The 18,671-nt window shown below is 43.2% G+C and overlaps 1 protein-coding gene across 2 annotated transcripts in view; it reads right to left on the bottom strand.

The window, feature by feature from the left end:
• The window catches only part of MST1 (macrophage stimulating 1), a 272,117-nt gene that overhangs the window by 182,222 nt on the left and 71,224 nt on the right, over positions 1-18,671 (bottom strand). For both annotated transcript variants that reach the window (XM_085625043.1, XM_085625044.1), the window contains exons 4-6: positions 12,815-12,927; positions 8,471-8,585; positions 6,846-6,982 (exon numbers count right to left, since the gene is read on the bottom strand). In XM_085625043.1, coding sequence (XP_085481169.1) covers positions 6,846-6,982; positions 8,471-8,585; positions 12,815-12,927 — 365 coding nt within the window. The remainder of the gene's footprint in view (positions 1-6,845; positions 6,983-8,470; positions 8,586-12,814; positions 12,928-18,671) is intronic.

Raw genomic sequence — 18,671 nt, 5'->3', positions numbered from 1 at the left:
CCCGCTTCTGTGGGGCTCTTGGTCTCAAGGGAGCTCCAGTGCAGGTTAGCGGCCAGCTTCTCTCAAGGCAGCGGCTACAGCCCCCGCCTCTGCCTCCGCCATGCTGAAATCTCGGCCCGGTCGGCTCTTCAAATGCTCAGGGCCGTTATGTCCACTGTTGCCTTCCTGCCGTCACAGGAAGATCGGCGTGCACTTGCCTGGGTCACAAGCGTATCTCCATCACTGCTCTTTATGCCCTGCGGGGCTCCACTGCACCGTCGCTCGGGGAATCCGGATCCTCAAGCGCGCCTCAGGTGCAGAGATATGACCAGCACCATGTTGAGTCGCAGTCACAGCCGCTGCTCTCACCTCCTCCCTTCAGTAGCGCCTGAAGTTCGACTAGAACAGCCAGTTTTCAGGACTGTGCTGCGTCTGTAGTCGGTCCAGCGTGCTGGTGCTTAATGTTGAATCGGATAATGCCGGATTTGATGGGGGTCTAGCAGTTGGTGAACGGAGCTCACTTACCGAGCAGCATCTCAGTGGGGCTCAAGCCACGCCCCTCATTTTTAAATAAGTTTTATACATGTGTGGAGAAAGGTAACTGGGTTCCCTCCTAAATCTGTCATTTGGTGTTGGTCATCTTAGCCCTATTAGCTGATGAGCTCCAGGAATTATTTTGGTGCATTCTACTGCTTAACGCAGCAGCAAAAGACAGACTGGGGTATGGAGGCTTCCAGGTAGTTCCATTCAGGACAGTACCTCTGAATGGCCTGCAGGGATGGCAGAGTGAGTCACATTGATTATAATTCAAAGCTAAGCATGACATCCTTCTGTCTAAGTCTATGACAAACTGGCATTTCAGGTTGACCTTATTTTACAACTTCCCCAGTTAACCAGTATGCCTGGGCAGGAACAGCTATCATAAGCATGAACTACGTATTGCAGTGCCAATAGATGCAAAGCAGAGTGCCTCTAGAACTTAAACTGGATTATATGTATAGATATATATGTGCTCATTCAGTGGGAATATTACTTTATCACATAAATGAACTGCATTTTACAAAAGACTGAATATTTGAAATTCAGGAATACTAGTATAAGAATGCTAAAAAAAAGAAGATCATCTTATGGGAATTTTACAATTATTACGTTTTATAATATTCTCCAGATACTACTGTCAGCATTTATTTTTCAACCAATAAATGTAGCTCCCACATAAAGTAACACATTCTGGACACGTCTAACACTGGCACTACAAACTTTCCAGGAAACTATACTGATTGCTATGAAGCTCAATCACAACAAAGATTGATATGCAACAGCATCAGGCAGCAACTGAAAACTGGCTGTAATCTCAAATTGATTAAAAAGTATGTGGAACACACTGGAGATGTGTCCAGTGTATAGGTAGACTTAGAACATAGGATTCTCTATTTATGGATAATATTTTAATCATGTGTTCAGACATTTGTAACACAATGCTAACTCAGGACACCGCGGAACGTTTATTCGACAGACGGCTTGGCTAAGATCTTAATGGCAAACAAAATGTGACATAGGGTCTTATTAAGAGTTTGGTGGTCCAATGGTCACCCAGGCCCACGGTGGTGGTGCAGATACCACTGCACCGTTGGTCCAATAGCCCTATAACAAATTGGGCAGTCGAACAGCCATGGGATCACTGCTGCCGCCAGGGATCCACAATCCCTGGCGGTCTTGCAGCGGTCTGAGGCCCTAATATGCTGTCAGTGGCACTGCAGCACCACCAAGCATATTAGGAGTTTCCTCACCGCCCCTGTTTTCACGGCGTGAGAACCATTTGTCACCCAAGCAGGCAGGTAAATTAGCTATGCAAGTAGGAGTGTTGCACCACCAGGTTAGTCACACCCCTAAGGTGTGACTAGAAGGGTTCCACCATCTTGCTTTTGGTGAAATTAGGAACATTGGGACAGGGTTATGCCCACTCCCCACAGGAAGCGATCATATTGGAGGTGTAGTGACCCCAAGGGTTAGTTGCCCATTGGCTACTACCCTTCACAACACCTAAATTGAGTATTTAGGTGGCCTCCCCGACATCAGGAAAACAGATTTGACTTCCTGGGAACTGAAGAGGACAAAGGAAGAGCAGCTACCGAGACAACGGGGGACTGGCCACGAACTTGGTGCAAAACCCTGCCTATCTGCTGGAACCTTGACAACTGCAAAGACCTGGCTCGTCCAAAAGCGATGAACCCTCTTCAATGCTTGACAACCAGCTAGCATCTCCCTTTGGGTGGAGGAGCCCACCGATGGAGCAGCAATCCAGAAAGAAGTCTTTGTTGCTGCAGGGGGTCGGATCCATCTCCCTGCCACGTTTGGAGATGCCAGGACCTCTAGGAGTCACCTAGCACCAATACTCTGGGTACCAGAGCATTTGCAGCAACCAAGCCTTGTTGTGTGTCCAGTCCAGACACCACCAACAGTGCCCTCTGACAAGAAACTTCAGTATCCATGAGGGCTTCAATCAGAGAGGCAATGCTGCCCTTTTTCCTCCCTCTCTGCAGGTCACCCAAGAACCGTGAGAGCCTCTAACTCATGTGACCCGCCGGACGGAACACCTATGCACCTGGGTCCCCCAGTCAGAGTCCATTGAAACCGATGGTGTCTCTGTGGTCCTGAGACCCTCAAGAGCTGAGCCCCACCCCCCCCCGGGTTCTGCCAGACTGGTCCCCCAGTCCCCACTTGACGCCTTTCTTTGCAGGTACTGTTCCCCATTAACAAACATGTAGCCTTCGAGGCTAGCACTGCTGAAAGCACCTATGCACCCAGACACCACAGGGCAAGTAACCTTGATCTCTTGGTGCTTTCTTGGACCTTGGCCACTGCTTACCTTAAGTCCCGAAAAACAGTCCTGTACCTTATTTACAAGTGACCCTATGCAGTGTATATTTCTCCCATAGGACAACATTACCACGTTCAAGACTCATGGACAGCTGTATTTTCTAAGTTTCAGAAAATCGCTAACACAAAAAGTACTTACCTGATCTTGAAGATCTTAGTGTCTAAAATTATATAAAAAATATGTATTATTATACAATTTGGTGTCGAATTTCCTTATAGTGTGCGTGTCTCTTGAATTGCATCTGTGGGTGCAACAGATGCCTAACGCTCCCCTCTAATAAGCCTAGGGCTGCTCAGTCACAATATGAGCCCTGTAAGGGATACCTGGACTCTGTGCACAGTGCAACTATAAAGAGCCAGCTTCCAACACCTTCCAGCTGAAGGCAGCAGCTGTCCAGAACTTCCCTTTCTAACTGTTATCAGCCTCTCCTGGGACACTAGGGTTTTCAGAACCTTAAATTGTCTGTGCTCCTAGCTGATTCCACAGCCGAAGAGGATATCTTTTGGTTGTCCTGACCTTCAGGTTCCCCGCACTGGGAAGCCTATGGCCTAGTCGGTTTCTCACCTCCAGCCTCTGAAGCAAAACTTAACACCAATTTCCCCAGTGGTACTTTCAATTCATAGGCCAGACCGTGATTATGAATGGCTACAATAAATGATGATTTATGCATTTTCTTAAGAAACTAAGCCAGCAAAAACTGGCGCTCACTTTAAAGACAGTATTTTCCCTAAGCAAGCTCTGCATGTTTAAAAAAATTATCTTTAACATAATGGTACTACATCTCTCATTTATTTCCATAACCTTGACACACCAAGTCAAACCTTAAATTAAAGAGCACAAAACAGAATCTGAAGACAGGTTTCTCTTTTCCTTGAAGCTTCATTTCAAGGGTTGTAAGAACAATGCCAGGGGTAGCATTAGGTAAGTTAGGTCTATCAGCTGTGACGGCTAGTCACCCATAAATGACGTCTATGCAATTTGGAGAATTGTATCAGATTCTCATGTCTGAGTTGAATTTGCATTTCCCACACCTAGAGATCTGAAGGAGTTAGTTTCAGCTTCCAACCATTTCCTTATTACCAGTCTCCTACCTTGGGCGGTGCAGATGACATTCAACACCTGGATACGTTTTTCTACATGTACCACAATCTTTCCCTACCAGTATATGGTCATCCTTAGGGTCTGCCATGTTTGTCAGAGTCCTGTGCTGTGTGCCAACAACTCTGAAGATTCAACACTGCTGGGTAAGACTTGTTATGACTGCGCCAAATAAATTACTAACAAAAAAAACACAATAGCTGCCTTGATGGGATAAAGAAGTAAGTACTGGCCCTCCAATTTCCCCATCTAACAGCATGCCTTAACAGTACTGTAAAGCAGTTTTCCTGTGCGTCTGGACCCATTGGAAGGGTAGCAAGCTGATTTTTTGGTCGGTCGTAAAAGTCCTGGTCTATATGCAAGTAATATTCAAAATGATTAGACCTGTTTGTACACCATTGCAATGGTGCAGAACTAGGTTACTAAATCCAGTTATAAATAAAAACCCTTCTAAGTTTTTCCAAGCAACACTCTGTGTGAACTTTCCAGCATTTGTTGCTGCTGTTTTTTACTTTACAAAGCCATTTCAACTGAGAATGTGCTCACTATATGTGAACACACACAACCATACCACTTGTGTATGAGGTTCACAAATAAATTGAGAAACACGGATGTGGCCTAAAGGCCAGGGCTACCAGCTCTGGATCTACGGAACCAGGTTTGAGTCCGGACATTGGCTCAACATCCTTTGATTCTGGGAAAATCACTTAATCTTCTGAGCTTACAGTAAAATGACTCCAATCTTGTGTAATGTAGAGAGCACCAATGCCCTTGGGCTATGTTCGTGCTATATGAAACTGCAATATATGTATATATTAAATAGGAATCCAAAATACACCACTGTGCCTTGTTTTAACACAAAAACAATTACTATTATTACAACAACAAAAACAATTGCCCTGCCTCATGGCCGGTAAAACTAGGTGGGTCACTAATGTTTGTTGTTCTAAAAATGGATCTTTGAAGTTTGGGAATCACTGCTGTAAAGAATCATAAATGTGAAGCCAGTAAAAGAAGTGTCTACATTGGTGTCTGTTTTTTCTAAAAATCACAACTTTAGCATGACCGGGATCAAACACTGCTAGTAGATGTGTGTTACATTCCATTAAGACTATTGTTTTTTAAAGCCCGTTTTTCCTATACAAATTTTACTGCATGCCAGATTATAAATTTCTTTTTTTTTTTTTAATCAATACTCTTTGCATTGCACAATATATTTAATATTGTTTTACCCAAACATAAAACAAGTCATACTCTAGGGTGTTTTTCATGTACTGAAGGAGGTGTTCCCGCTTCGAAGCACTATACAATACTTCGATTTTTGTAAATGGTCTACTGGTGTATGTCTGAGCTGTAACTTTTATTGTTGTTGCCTCTATAAACAGGCGACCATTCACTTAGTCCTTTGCACCCACAACGTAACCTGGTTGGAGATCTAGAGGCTCTGAGCTTTAACACCATAAGGACTTCCTTGAGAGTGGACTGGAGTAACAACTCCCCGTCATAAGAGCAAACAACAAAGCCATACAGTGGGCATTCTCCTCATTAATTAACTTGGAGGGCAGTCATTAAACTCTGAATTTTAATGCTTCACAACAGAGCCTGTAATTTAGCTCTATGCTGACCACTGGAATTGTTTGCTACCCCTCACAAAGCCTTCTGAGAAAATACACTATAGGTGTAGTGGCTAGAAACACAACTTCATGTGTTACATGATCATGTGTAAGACAGCGCTCCACAGACACCATCAGTGTCTGTGCCCCTGCAGGTTTCACTAAGCAGATAAAGTTAAAAGGAAGAAGAAGAAATGACCATGGAGACAAAGTTGTGAAACACTAGTCAAGGCATGGGGAAGAGAATCTCCATGCTATGGCTTTTCCCACTTTATTGTTTTGTAATGTCAGCTTCTGTGATGCTGCAAGCTAATGAATTGTAAGGAAGATCTCCGATGTCTGGATCCAACCAGGTGATCCAAATCATCAGTGTCAATCTCATTCCAAGGATCAAGATTTGATCGTCATACCGGTCCTTATCCACCCTGTTCTTTTCAGTATTTTTGCTACGTTTGACAAAGGTAATACATTTCTAATGAATCCTGACAATTTCTACCTAATACATTCCAGCCATTTATTGGTCCCTATTTAGGAGTTACGCAACAAACTGCATTCCACTGTTCTAAATCTGTAAATAAAATGTAAAACCTTGTATGTCATATATGGGACTTTTTCAAATATTCAAGATTTTTCTGCTCATCAATACCTTTGGACAATTATCCATCCAGTGACCATATTGAGACGACAAAGGTGACCCACCAACTTCTTTAATGCTGCCTCTTATAAATAGAGAAGAGATTTTCAAAAGAGAGTATCTCTGGCACAGACACACACTGTATGAACTCACAGACTCCCCTTTACATTGTGACAACCTAAACATGAGAACATGCATGCTTTCCTGACTAGCTTAACATGCCATATGGTGAAGGATGACACCATTCCTCAGAAAAGAAAGGAACACTTTATCAGCCACTTGTGTGAAATAAACAAAAATAAAAATGCCAAAGCGTATAAGATTTCTTGGGCCCGACTGAGCTTAAGCTACACTTGGCAGAAAAAGTGTTCCCTTCAAATGCCTTGCCTAGTTGCCTTATAGTAACATCAATCAGCTTTCAGGCCATGATTGAGCACATTACTTTTCACAATTGAGATTCCCTTTTATTTTTTTCACACAGCCTTGAATGGGCCGGTCCAGCCTTCGAAGAGACAAATCAATACTAACCTTTCCTTCCAGCATCTAAAAGCATCCCATGGTTTATCAGCAGTACTAGCTTTTGCAGCAAATCATCTTGCAAAAATCTGCATATGTGATTACATAATAACCATAAGTGTACCTTCTTCGCACTGTTTGATCCCACAGAACTGATGTCGGACAGCATAGTCAGTTGTGTAACACCAAGGACCACCAGCATCTTGGTTCGGATTTCGGCAGTAATTCTCCTCCAAGCCATTCTTTGCATTGGGAGAATACCTGAGAAGAAAAATGACAAAAGACATGATGGGGAGATGAAGCCGATAGAAGGAAAGCGTACAAGCTCAAGAAGAAAGCCACTTTGGCCAACAACCTACAACTTTTTAATAGAGGTACATTACTTTTATCGCGTACACAAAGGTAATCTTGACACTGCCGCCCACTACCTTTTGACAAAGGCAAGGTTTCTTCTACACACCCTTTGATGGGAAGTGGTTAAAGATTTTTGTGCATTAACAACGTGCAGAATGTGGATTTATTCTCGATTCTACGTGTACATACTGATATCGTGCCAATGCCTTTGAAACAATTTTCCAATGATATAGAGCAGTGTGTTTTCTTGAACATTCTGAAGCAGGCCTCAAATTGGGCTTGGTAGCCATGTTTTTCAAAATGGAGATCTTTCCCCCTGCACATCAGCGTTCACTATTTCTGCAGCACACAGTCAGGCAGATTCATGTTCATTTCCCCTTGCATTGTTCTTGCTGTTCTCGATGAAATCTTTCTAGCAGAACCCGATACCCTATCTGTTTCTAAGGCTCTTCTGTTAGCTTATTGTACCCTATTCGATTTTAATTATTTGCTTTTGTTCCCATATTTAGTTTATCCTACAATCTTGGCATTACATTAGCACAGAGTGGGCAAAATCAATATTCATGTAGTGGGTACAATATTCTTCTGCTTCGGTGCTGAGGCAATATGACGTTTTATAAAACTGTGCTCTGGTTTGCTTAAGTTTTGATACTTCTGCTCAAACCATGAATTTGCACTTCCTATTCTGTCCTACGAGAAGATTGCTTATGTAAGCCATTGATCTAGGGCTGAGCCAGAGCTCTCCTGAATGCTACAAGAGATGCTGTCTGTTTCCATATTGATTTTGCTGCTCATGTGGCACCTATTATTCTGATTTTGCATTGATTCTGTAAGCCCTATTTGTTAGGAGCCGTGATAGCAATGACTTTTGCTGATTCTATACCACAGCTTTTACATTTTTTTGTAATACATCTTTTAAATGTATTCTACTGATCTAGAACACGGTTACTGAGTAGGTCCTTTACTTAATTAACTGTGTTTTTGATGCATTAGGAGGGGCCTTAACTCAGGGACACATTGCCTCGTGAAACTGAGGTTTAACATTCTCAAATTCATCACGCCATAGGCGTATTTGTGAGGTAGAATCTTGAGGTGTAAGAATTGCAGGGGACCCTACACCCATAGATGCATCTCTTTCGCTTTACGTAGCCACCATAGTGCGTATAATAAGGTAATTACCAACTCTGTCACTTGTTTAAGTGCTCATCACCATCGTGGTCTGTCAACATTCAAAACTTTCTCTGCTAAAACGGAGTTATTCTCATTCCTCTCACCCCCACAGAAGGTTCCCTATTATTGCTATAATATTTCTTCCTCCATATACGACCCCTAAATACATACAGACCTATCCTCCGGCCTTGCCCATCTACTAAAAGGGTCCTCTTGTTCTCATACCTGTGATCATGAGGGTGGCTGGATCCCCAGTGTTGGCATGTCTTCCCTTTCTCAGTTCTGGACACAGTTCCTCTGTAATTCTCTCCTATCCCAGAGATACAACTCCGCACATAATCTGGGGAAGAACAGCAAAGGAATTTAACATACAACCTCTAAAGATATACCCACCCGATGTGACATTTAGTAGATAAAATGCAAAATGGTCTCCCACATTCAGAAATTCTTATTGATGGGTTTCAAGAGATGTGTGTATGTGTATATGTATATATATATATATATATATATATATATATATATATATATATATATATATATATATATTCACTGAAAAAACCATAGGTTTCACACACGTTATAGTTAGGAATTAGCATTTAAAAAACCTTGCAAATTCAGTGAAAAAACCATAGGTTTCACACACGTTATAGTTAGCTGGACATTTTACTCGTAAAAAACCATTGAAATTCCCCCGTTATAGTTAGTGCAGGCAACTATAACTCACGCGACCGCAATCCTCTGCTGATGCTAATACTGTATTTAGACACTTATTTGCCCATGTCTTTTTCCATTAAATTTTAGCTATACATATATTACAAATATTTTTTTTTCATAAAGACACATATGTCATCAGCAGAGGATTGCGGTCGCGTGAGTTATAGTTGCCTGCACTAACTATAACGGGGGAATTTCAATGGTTTTTTACGAGTAAAATGTCCAGCTAACTATAACGTGTTTGAAACCTATGGTTTTTTTACTGAATTTGCAAGGTTTTTTAAATGCTAATTCCTAACTATAACGTGTGTGAAACCTATGGTTTTTTCAGTGAATTTGTACGGTTTTTTAAATGCTAAGTTACTTTACGCCGTTCGTGGCGTGCGCGCCCACTTAACGCAGTTCGTTCCGTGCGCGCACGGTGCGCTTCGCGCACCGCGCGCCCACTTTACGCAGTTAGTGCCGTCAGTTAGTGCCACGTTACGCTGGATGGGCCATGTACGCACGATGCGCTTCGCGCACCGTCCGCACACGGAGGACATATTATGCGCTTCGTTGTGAAAGGTAATCTATTAATTGTTCCTTTAATTAATATGCCATGCCCTAAAGGTGCACTGCGGGCACCTTTTGCACACGGGGGGGGGGGGGGGGGGAAATGTGGATAATTTTTTTTTTATAATTAATTTTTACCGTACGCGTACGGTAAGCGTAATCTGCGTTTTTTCGAAAAAAAAATTAAATAAATTTTTTGCCTTGGGGGTTCTTGAGGGACATGTTAATCAAGGCTAGGTGGTTAGGAGCTGTCTAACATGCCCCTTTACATGTTTTCAACCTTTGTTTTTCCTCCCCCCCTCAAAGTGCGAGAGAGAAAATGGCGGCCGCCGCTTCCTGGTTTCGACCGATTCGAATGTTTACTAAGATCTAACAGCCAATCAGAATCGCGCTCGCGCACGGCACCGTACGCGTACGGTAAGCTTACCGTAAGCGCACGGTAAGCGCACGGTAAGCGCACCGTAAGCTGCCACAGATATATATATTGATTTAAATGCTATTTTCTCAGGAACTACTGAACAGATTTACACCAGACCTACAAAAGGCACTTCCTTGACCTGTAGACTACCTCTCTGCCAAATTTCAAGTAACTCTGTTCAGCCGTTCGGGCTGTAGCTGTGTCTAAAGGTCCTATGGAAAAATGCATGGGAAAAACGCGTTTTGGGACCCCCTTTTTTCTCAGCCCCCACTTGACGAATCCCCCCGAGACTTTCAGGGTAGGAGCGGAGCATAGCGCCCCATTAGTTTTGAAAATTTCGCGAGGATTCGTCGACCGGCGCCAAAGTTATTCCAAATAGAATGTTGCGGTTTTCCTATGGAAACAGGGTCCTAACTATAACTACCTACTGGCGACCGCCAGTAGGTAATATATATATATATATATATATATATATATATATATATATATTCACTTAAAAAACAATAGGTTTCACGCATGTTATAGTTGGCTGGACATTTCACTCGTAAAAAACCTATGAAATTCCCCCGTTATAGTTACTGTAGGCAACTATAACTCACGCGACCGCAATCCTCTGCTGATGATGTCAGATATCCGCAACATTCTATTTGGAATAACTTTTGCGCCAATTGATGAATCCTCGCGAAATTTTCAAAATAGGTGGGGCGCTCCGCTCCGACCCTGAAAGTCTCGGGGGGATTTGTCAAGCGGGGGCTGAGTAAAAAGGGGGGTCCCAAAACGCGTTTTTCCCATGCAATTTTCCATAGGGACCTTTAGTCCAAGGTACAGCTCAAACGGCTGAACAGAATTACTTGAAATTTGGCAGAGAGGTAGTCCTCAGGTCAGGGATGTGCCTTTTGCAGGTCTGGTGTAAATCTGTTCAGTTGTTCCTGAGAAAATTGCAGTTAAAAGTACATATATATCTATAAGCGCGCACCGTGCGCGTACGGTAAGCATACCGTATGCGCACGGTGCGGTGCGCGAGCGCAATTCTGATTGGTTGTTAGATGTCAGTAAACATTCGAATCGGTCGAAATCAGGAAGTGTCGGCCGCCATTTTGTCTCTCGCAGTCTGAGGCAGTGAAAAACAAAGGTGGAAAACGTGAAAAGGGGGCAGGATGGACAGTTCCTGACCCCCTAGCCTTTGTCAGGGGGTCACTGAAGGACCCCCAAGGGTAAAAAAAAACAATATTTTTTTTTTAGAAAAAGCGCGGAGTACGCGCACCGTACGCACACGGCACGCACAACGCGCACGGTGAAAAACCTGAAAAAAAAAATATTAATAAATACATAACTTAGCATTTAAAAAAACGTACAAATTCACTTAAAAAACCATAGGTTTCACACACGTTATAGTTAGGAATTAGCATTTAAAAAACCTTGCAAATTCACTTAAAAAACCATAAGTTTCACACATGTTATAGTTAGCTGGACATTTCCCTCGTAAAAAACTATTGAAATTCCCCCGTTATAGTTAGCGCAGGCAACTATAACTCACGCGACCGCAATCCTCTGCTGATGACGTCAGATATTACATCACTGATTACATATGTGTCTTTATGAAAAATAAATATTTGTAATATATGTATAGCTAAAGATTAATGGAAAAAGACATGGGTAAATAGGTGTCTAAATACAGTGATGTAATATCTGAAGTCATCAGCAGAGGATTGCAGTCGCGTGAGTTATAGTTGCCTGCGCTAACTATAACGGGGGAATTTCAATGGTTTTGTACGAGGGAAATGTCCAGCTAACTAGAACATGTGTGAAACCTATGGTTTTTTAAGTGAATTTGCAAGGTTTTTTAAATGCTAATTCCTAACTATAACGTGTGTGAAACCTATGGTTTTTTAAGTGAATATATATATATATATATATATATATATATATATAAACATGCATGACAACACATCAAGAGTTAAACAATGGGTGAGCTCATTAATAAACACAAAAAAGTTTTTTTAACAAAGAGAAGTCTTGAGAACTTTTTATATGAAATGATAGAATCTTAAGTTAGGGTTTAGGAGTGCCAGAAGATAGTCCCATGCTTTGTATTTCCCTTCATCATTCACAGGTGGGCATTAAACTAGGTACTCAAAGGTTTGTTTCTTATAAAAAGAAGTGTGACGTTTATTGACATAACAGCTTGTTCAGGTATTAGGCAAGTACCAGACAAAGTTTTATCAAATCACCAGCTAAGTTATAAAGATGAAATAAAAAATGTAAATATGCAATTTCTGACAATTAGCATGATGAAGCACGTTGTAGAAATGGGTCTGAGAGAGAGCTCATATGATTTTTAAATTCATTACACTGTCAGAGACCATTTTCAGCAGAGTAAGATTATGCCAGTGAACACTATCAAAAACTAAATAACAAAACCATAACAACATCTGAAAATAACTAGCCTGTATATTGTACAGGGGGTGTAGAGGGCTTCTCCCATTATTTTTTTCTGCACAATTTTTTACAGTAGTCAGTACAGTAGGGTCTCTTCTCACTAATCATTCGCATTATTTCACTCCTACTACAGATATGTAATGGGGATGAGTGGCATGTTAGCCTCCTTTTACAGTAAATTAGTAGCCCAATATGAATTTTTTTAAATGCTAGTTTTTTTCTTTTTCAATAGAAATGCTGGTTAGTATTTTAATGGTTGCAATTATTTCTTCATTTTCGTGGGTCTCCATTTTTCTGGTAATTTAAGCACTCTGGAGGTACAGGCTTCTCCGAAATGTTTCTCTACACTGGATGATCCCGTTAAGCTCACCACCACCCATTGGTTACCCTCCTGGAGTAATTCACAGGCTGTTTGGTGGGATTAATGGTAAGTGTTTCAGACTTACCTTTCTTCTGGTAGAGGTCATAGTAAACGTTTCTCTTAAGCTGCGTGTTTGTAGAATACTGTGTCCAAGGTAACATTTGACATGCAAGCATCTTCCAATTGTAATTAAAGGACCTGCAAATTTAATACAACAAATTAAGATAGAGGAAACATATTCCTATTCACAGCAGTGTTGGTGAGTTGTGCAAGAAAGCACTATTGGGTAGAAGCACAAGTTTGCAAGTGTGTCTGACAGTAGGTGTCAGTGTGGGAGTGATGACAGGCAGGAGGGCAAGGTGAAGGAAAAGGAAACCATAATTAAGTTCCCGTTTTACCTATCACCTTAGCCCCATTTACTCATGCATCCAGCCAGAAAGGAGAGCGTGGGAAATTCCAAATCTCACCTAGAGGATTTATATCCTTAGCCTTATTCCCTCAGAATGATTTTCCAAAGACTAGTCATAGAAGAGCATTAAACGTTTAACTTTTTTGTAGGACTTCCAAGCATGGTTTTTTACCGGCCATGGGCTTTTGAGTAAACGATGGAATTGCAAACAAGTGCAATATTAGACACACCACCAAAGGAATGAGCAGTCCAATATTGGAAAATAAAAGTGTGGTTTTCTCCTCACTAATTCTGTTGTTTTCTTGTTACTGAGTTTGTTTGTGAACAGCGTTCAATGCATCCTAGTGGCAGATTCAACTTACATCCTCAGGAGACAGAAGGGGACGAAGGCACAAAAGTAGTTGGGAGATGTCTCTAAATCCAGATGGCATTGAATTTAGTTTGCGTTTCAGCCCTAATGCTTCCTGATATAGGTGTTTTTATGGAATTTAACAATATCTGCTTTTAGGTGTATGGCCACCAGGAAGCAGTTATGAATGGTAAAGGTGTCACATAAATGTTCCTTCCTTAAAATATTGATATCAGATGAAGAAGCAACTGTTCTGGGCAGCTAACCTTATCCTGCTGGCTGGCATTAAGAGTATATCTTTAGTGAGGTAGTCAGAATCCTGATCAGGCAGTGTGTTATGAAGTTGGCAGAGAGACCTGAAGTCTGCCTTTTGCTTGATGGCATGGCAATGATGGGATATCAGTGAAGAGGCGATGTGTTCCCTTTGGTTCAGACATGATGTTTATTAACTGTGTGCATGTAGTAGCTTACATTGTACTGGTCAATGAAGTTTGTGAAAACAGAATTCAGGCACTAAAAAAGATTGGCAACTGAGCAGATTTTAAAGCACCCCACAGGAGATAGGTCTGTATTAGTATTGCAACTGGCATCAGTGCTTACAAAACACAAGCCAAGCTATGCACCAATGGAGTGTTGTACTTACCCCGCCAATGTTCATTGCTTATCTGTGCAACATCTGAGCATTAGTAGGTGGTCTTGGTATTTCTGTGCCGACTATCAACTTGGATTACATACGAAAAGAGTTAGGGCCTTATTACGAGTACAGTGGTCCTAGGACCGCTGAACTCCTTGTGGTGGACCACCACAGGACCGCTGAATCCGCCAGGATCCAGGATCCTGCGGAAGGTGGTGCAGCGGTAAGGGGCCGGAAATGCTAGCGGTGCCTCTCTGGCACCATCGAGCAGATTCTGTGTTGTTTTTCCACCGCCCATTTCATGGCTGTGAGCATGACATGAAAAGGGTGGTGGAAATGCAACTATGGAGGCCCTATCAGGGCCCCCTGCCACTTCAGGGTCTGTGGGTGCATGCGGGTGGAGCACATGTTGTGCCACCTGGAACTGCACCCCCGTTCCTGTACTGCATGGCATGGTGCATACCACACCGTGCAGGAAGGTCATGGTGGCGGTGTGCTGCTAAGGCTCTCCTATGAGCCTAACATGGCAGTGGTGAGACCGCCGCAGCACTGCCCACTGTCCATTAAAGTCATAATCTAGCAGGTAGGCGCACCACAGGCTTGGCGGTCTTCCTGCAAGTGCAGCGGTGGCGGTGCGCCTGGAGGACCACCAAACTTGTAATAAGGCCCTTAAGAGTTATGCTATTGTGACCTAATGAGACATGGATATGCTTGAGGCCTTAGCACACAGCACCTTTAATTTATCAAATGGCCGGAGTGAATAGGATTGCCCAAGGTAACTCAATATACGCTTTTTGGATGATTGTTCATCATCCCCTGTACACCTATTTTATTTTTATAGGTCTGAGTGAGAAAGAGGGAACTTGAAGGTACCTTCTGAGGCAGTCATAGCTTGGCAATGTCCACTTCTCAGCCAGCCACAAAGACGAAAGTAAAAAAAAAAAAAAATCTCTTATTTTTGGGGAATCATCCTGCTTCTCTTTCCTTGATGAATGGTGGTGTACTGTTCTTCCTACCATTTTTCTGAGATTCCCAGTCTGGGAAATCTTTTTGTTTTCACAAGTCTGGATAGCTCCTGGACCAAGAGCTGGAAAATATGTAGACATTAATTGCCACAATAACTTAACTGCCTTTACCAATCCCCCCCCCACACCTCCAAACACCTCCTGCCCCCATGAACCTCCGTCAGATGTGGCAACCCTGGTTACCAGCTCTTCAGGCTTGGAATTATTTTTAAATCTTCTGTGAGAACTGGTGAATGCTTCATCCATCATTGGTGATTCTCTTAAGCATGACCCAAGCCTATGATAGGTTCAATACTTCTGTACCCCTAGGTCCCAAATGTCTCTAGTTTGCATTAGCTTTATGGTAGATGGGACACGGCCTCACAGAGTCTAGTATATATGATTTGCGGTGTCCATGTGTGTACGAAGTATATATTTATTCTAATAAAGATGTGGGTGTACGGAACCTCGACTGAAGATATATCAATCGTTGAGCTCCTTGTATGCTAACCCTGCAGCACAGCATCATCAAGGATAATTATCTGAACCTCTCATAAAATATTTTCAGCAGGATATTGCAAGGGAAACTTACTTACTGCTAACGCAAAGAGGTGAACTGCGGCCTCCCTGTAGGAAGGTATTATAGTTTCCTCTTTTGTCATTTGGTGAAGGTACAGCTAAAACTGCTTCCAACAAGGCATAAATAGTGGGAGATGAAGTGTCCCTGATACATTTTGGGGTTCCAATTTTAATGTTTGTTTCCAGGGTCAGCAATTCACTGACTAGAGGCATAGTTTAGAACTGCAGTATGAAATATATGTATGTACAAGAATTTCTTCAGTGGTCAACAAAGCTATAAAATAAAATGTAAGTTACTAACTAACCAGTAAAATCAGTGTTCCAGTGTTGATATATTTCATGGATTTGCATGCTTGAATAATTCCCAGTAATCAGATGGGAATCCTCAATGTATAAACATTGTAGTAAACACTGTTAATCTACTCACAAAGTCTAAGCAATAATTTTTTATTTATTAGCACATTTACATCATTGGAAACAACACAAACATCAGTCAATGGGGTAAATGTGCAGAGTACTGCACTCTGCCTAAGGCCACTGTAGCTCAGATTTCAAAGCACAAGCGTGAAGTGTAGTCAAAGATAGTGAGTTTCTAAATGGGGACCAGGGAAGGTTGCATTTGAATTTAAGAAAGACACCAGAATTAAGGAGCTGCTGTTCCAGGTAAGTAAACGTATCCAGCACGGATTGTTTCCATAGGTACATGTGCTTCAAGCGTAATAGTGAAGAATACATTGTTAATCGATAACAGAAATTCCAAGAAGATGGGAAGAAGGCTCACCATTAGTGGAACGGATTGCACAGGAAAGCTTTGTCCATCATTTAGACACTAGCCTTATTTACCTCAAAGAAACAGTGTTTCATAACGAAGTCCAACTGTTCCACATAGTGGCTCTGCAAAGCAACATTTAAACACATAGTGCTAGTCTGGGTGGCATACTTCTTGTAAATGGAGTTGTCAATCTCATCTCCAAAGGGAAATTAACTTTCCAGTAAAAGGGGCTGGAGTTGAGGCTCGATTAGACTCCCTCGACATGTGTGGCCACTGTGGCAGTGGGGCAGCGCTCCTGACAGACTCAGCGGGCCCCCCATTGCCCATACCTTTGCCTTTGCTCCTCCTCCTCTGGATTATCTGGACCAGAGTCTGTGGGGGTGAGGCACCAGGAGAAAGAGGGCTCCAGCGTGGGCCCCTGGGGTGAGTGGGCCTTTGACGCTGGCAGGGTCTTCCAGGGAGTAGCGTAATTAATGTCCACTTGTGGGGGCGTTGGCAATGACCAGGACAACAGACACCACCTGGTATCTCGTTCACATTTGGAGGTACCCTTTCATCCCCCTACCGGCAGAGAGCTCAGTGGAATCGGTCTTCCGTATGTATGATATGTTATATATATCCCAATAGTTGCATAGTGGGCACAGAGAGACACCCCGCTTGCGCCCCATGGTTGTGTTGAACTGGGGGTCTGGGCCCTTCACTTTGCTCCTACATGAAAACTCTTGGGGGTTGCTTTTCCCTTTGGATGGACAGTGGCTGGGACAGGCATTTGGCGTTCGAGGACCCGATATGGAGACCACATCATTACAAACACCTCCGGTGGGGAGCCAACCTGTGTGCAACGTCCTTGCCGAGGAGATGGCTAAGTATAAAGACACCAAACAATCCCACCGGGGGGGGGGGGGCTGGACCATAATCCAAGGGTCCCGACACAGCCGCTGGAGGTCAATCTGCCTCCCATGCCTGATAATGCTGCCCTGCTTCTAGCGATCCAGTCTTCCAAGGAGGCCTTAGAGAGACAAATGGAGGAGGTACGCTCTGAGGTCTCCTTGCTCCACCAGGACCTCTGCAATGTTGCAGAAATAGTCACCTCAGCTGAAACACGAATATCTGAATTGGAGCACACAGTCAAGGAACTGCGCAGGGAGGCGACGGAGGGCCACGCCGCAAACAAAGATGTGGTGTGGAGAATGGACGACATTCGAGCCAGACGGAACAACTTGAGGTTCATGGGGTTCCCTGAGGGAGTGGAGGGGCTCTACATGGTGCAGCTCCTTGAAAAGTGGCTGTGGAGTAAACTCCCCCAAGACAACTTCTCTACCTGCTTTATAATAGAGAGGACGCACAGGGCGCTGGGGAGCAAACCCCAACCGGCAACACTCTCCCCCACCCCCAATGAACAGTGATTGCCCACTTTCTGAATTATCAAGACCGCGACATGATTCCTACTGAAGTGAGAACTCCAAAATCCTGATCTTACCAGACAACACAAAAGCAGCGGTGCAGATTTGAATCAGTAAAAGCTCCAGTTACAATATATACTCATGTTCCCTGCCAAGTTAAAGGTCTTGTTTCAAGGAAGTCCTTCTTCTTTCTAATGGTGGAGGTAGCCTGTACATAGCTGGAGGAGCGTCCAACCCTAGTAGGTGTGGAAAGCCAGAATTCCTGACAGAAGGAAAGACGAAGACCCAGACAGAGGAGCCAGGGACACCGCGTGAAAGGGGTGGTACCCCGTGGTGTAGAACGTAAACCGCAGAGCACCTAGAGGCTTCCTCAGACTGTGACAGCCATCAAACTGTGAACGCTAAAAAGAGAAGGACTAATGCGGTTAGAGGGAGACTCCACACATTGCCTTAAGTGTGACGACCAAGACAAGGGATAGGAATCCCATTGTCCCCTGAGAGTGGGGGGGGGGGGCGGGCAGAAGTGGCCCCTTCAGATGACACAGCCTCTAAATCTATATCACCCATTAGTGTATATGTTCCACCTAAGCTACAGGATCGCACACTTGCAATACTCTGAGCATCCGTTGGAGACCAATTCCTCTCTGCATATTATGGGTGGGGATTTTAATGATGTGATGTCAACCGACACAGATAGGACTGGGACGCCAGGTAAACCCACTGTTTCTACCCTGCTCGCACAATTTACTCACACCTCAGACCTCACAGATCTGTGGAGACGAGCGCACCCCA

The sequence above is a fragment of the Triturus cristatus genome, chromosome 9 (genome assembly GCF_964204655.1).
Source record: "Triturus cristatus chromosome 9, aTriCri1.1, whole genome shotgun sequence".
NCBI classification, from domain to species: Eukaryota; Metazoa; Chordata; class Amphibia; order Caudata; family Salamandridae; genus Triturus; species Triturus cristatus.
The sequence above is the reverse complement of the archived record's forward strand: the minus strand, read 5'-3'. Positions and strand labels throughout refer to the sequence as shown.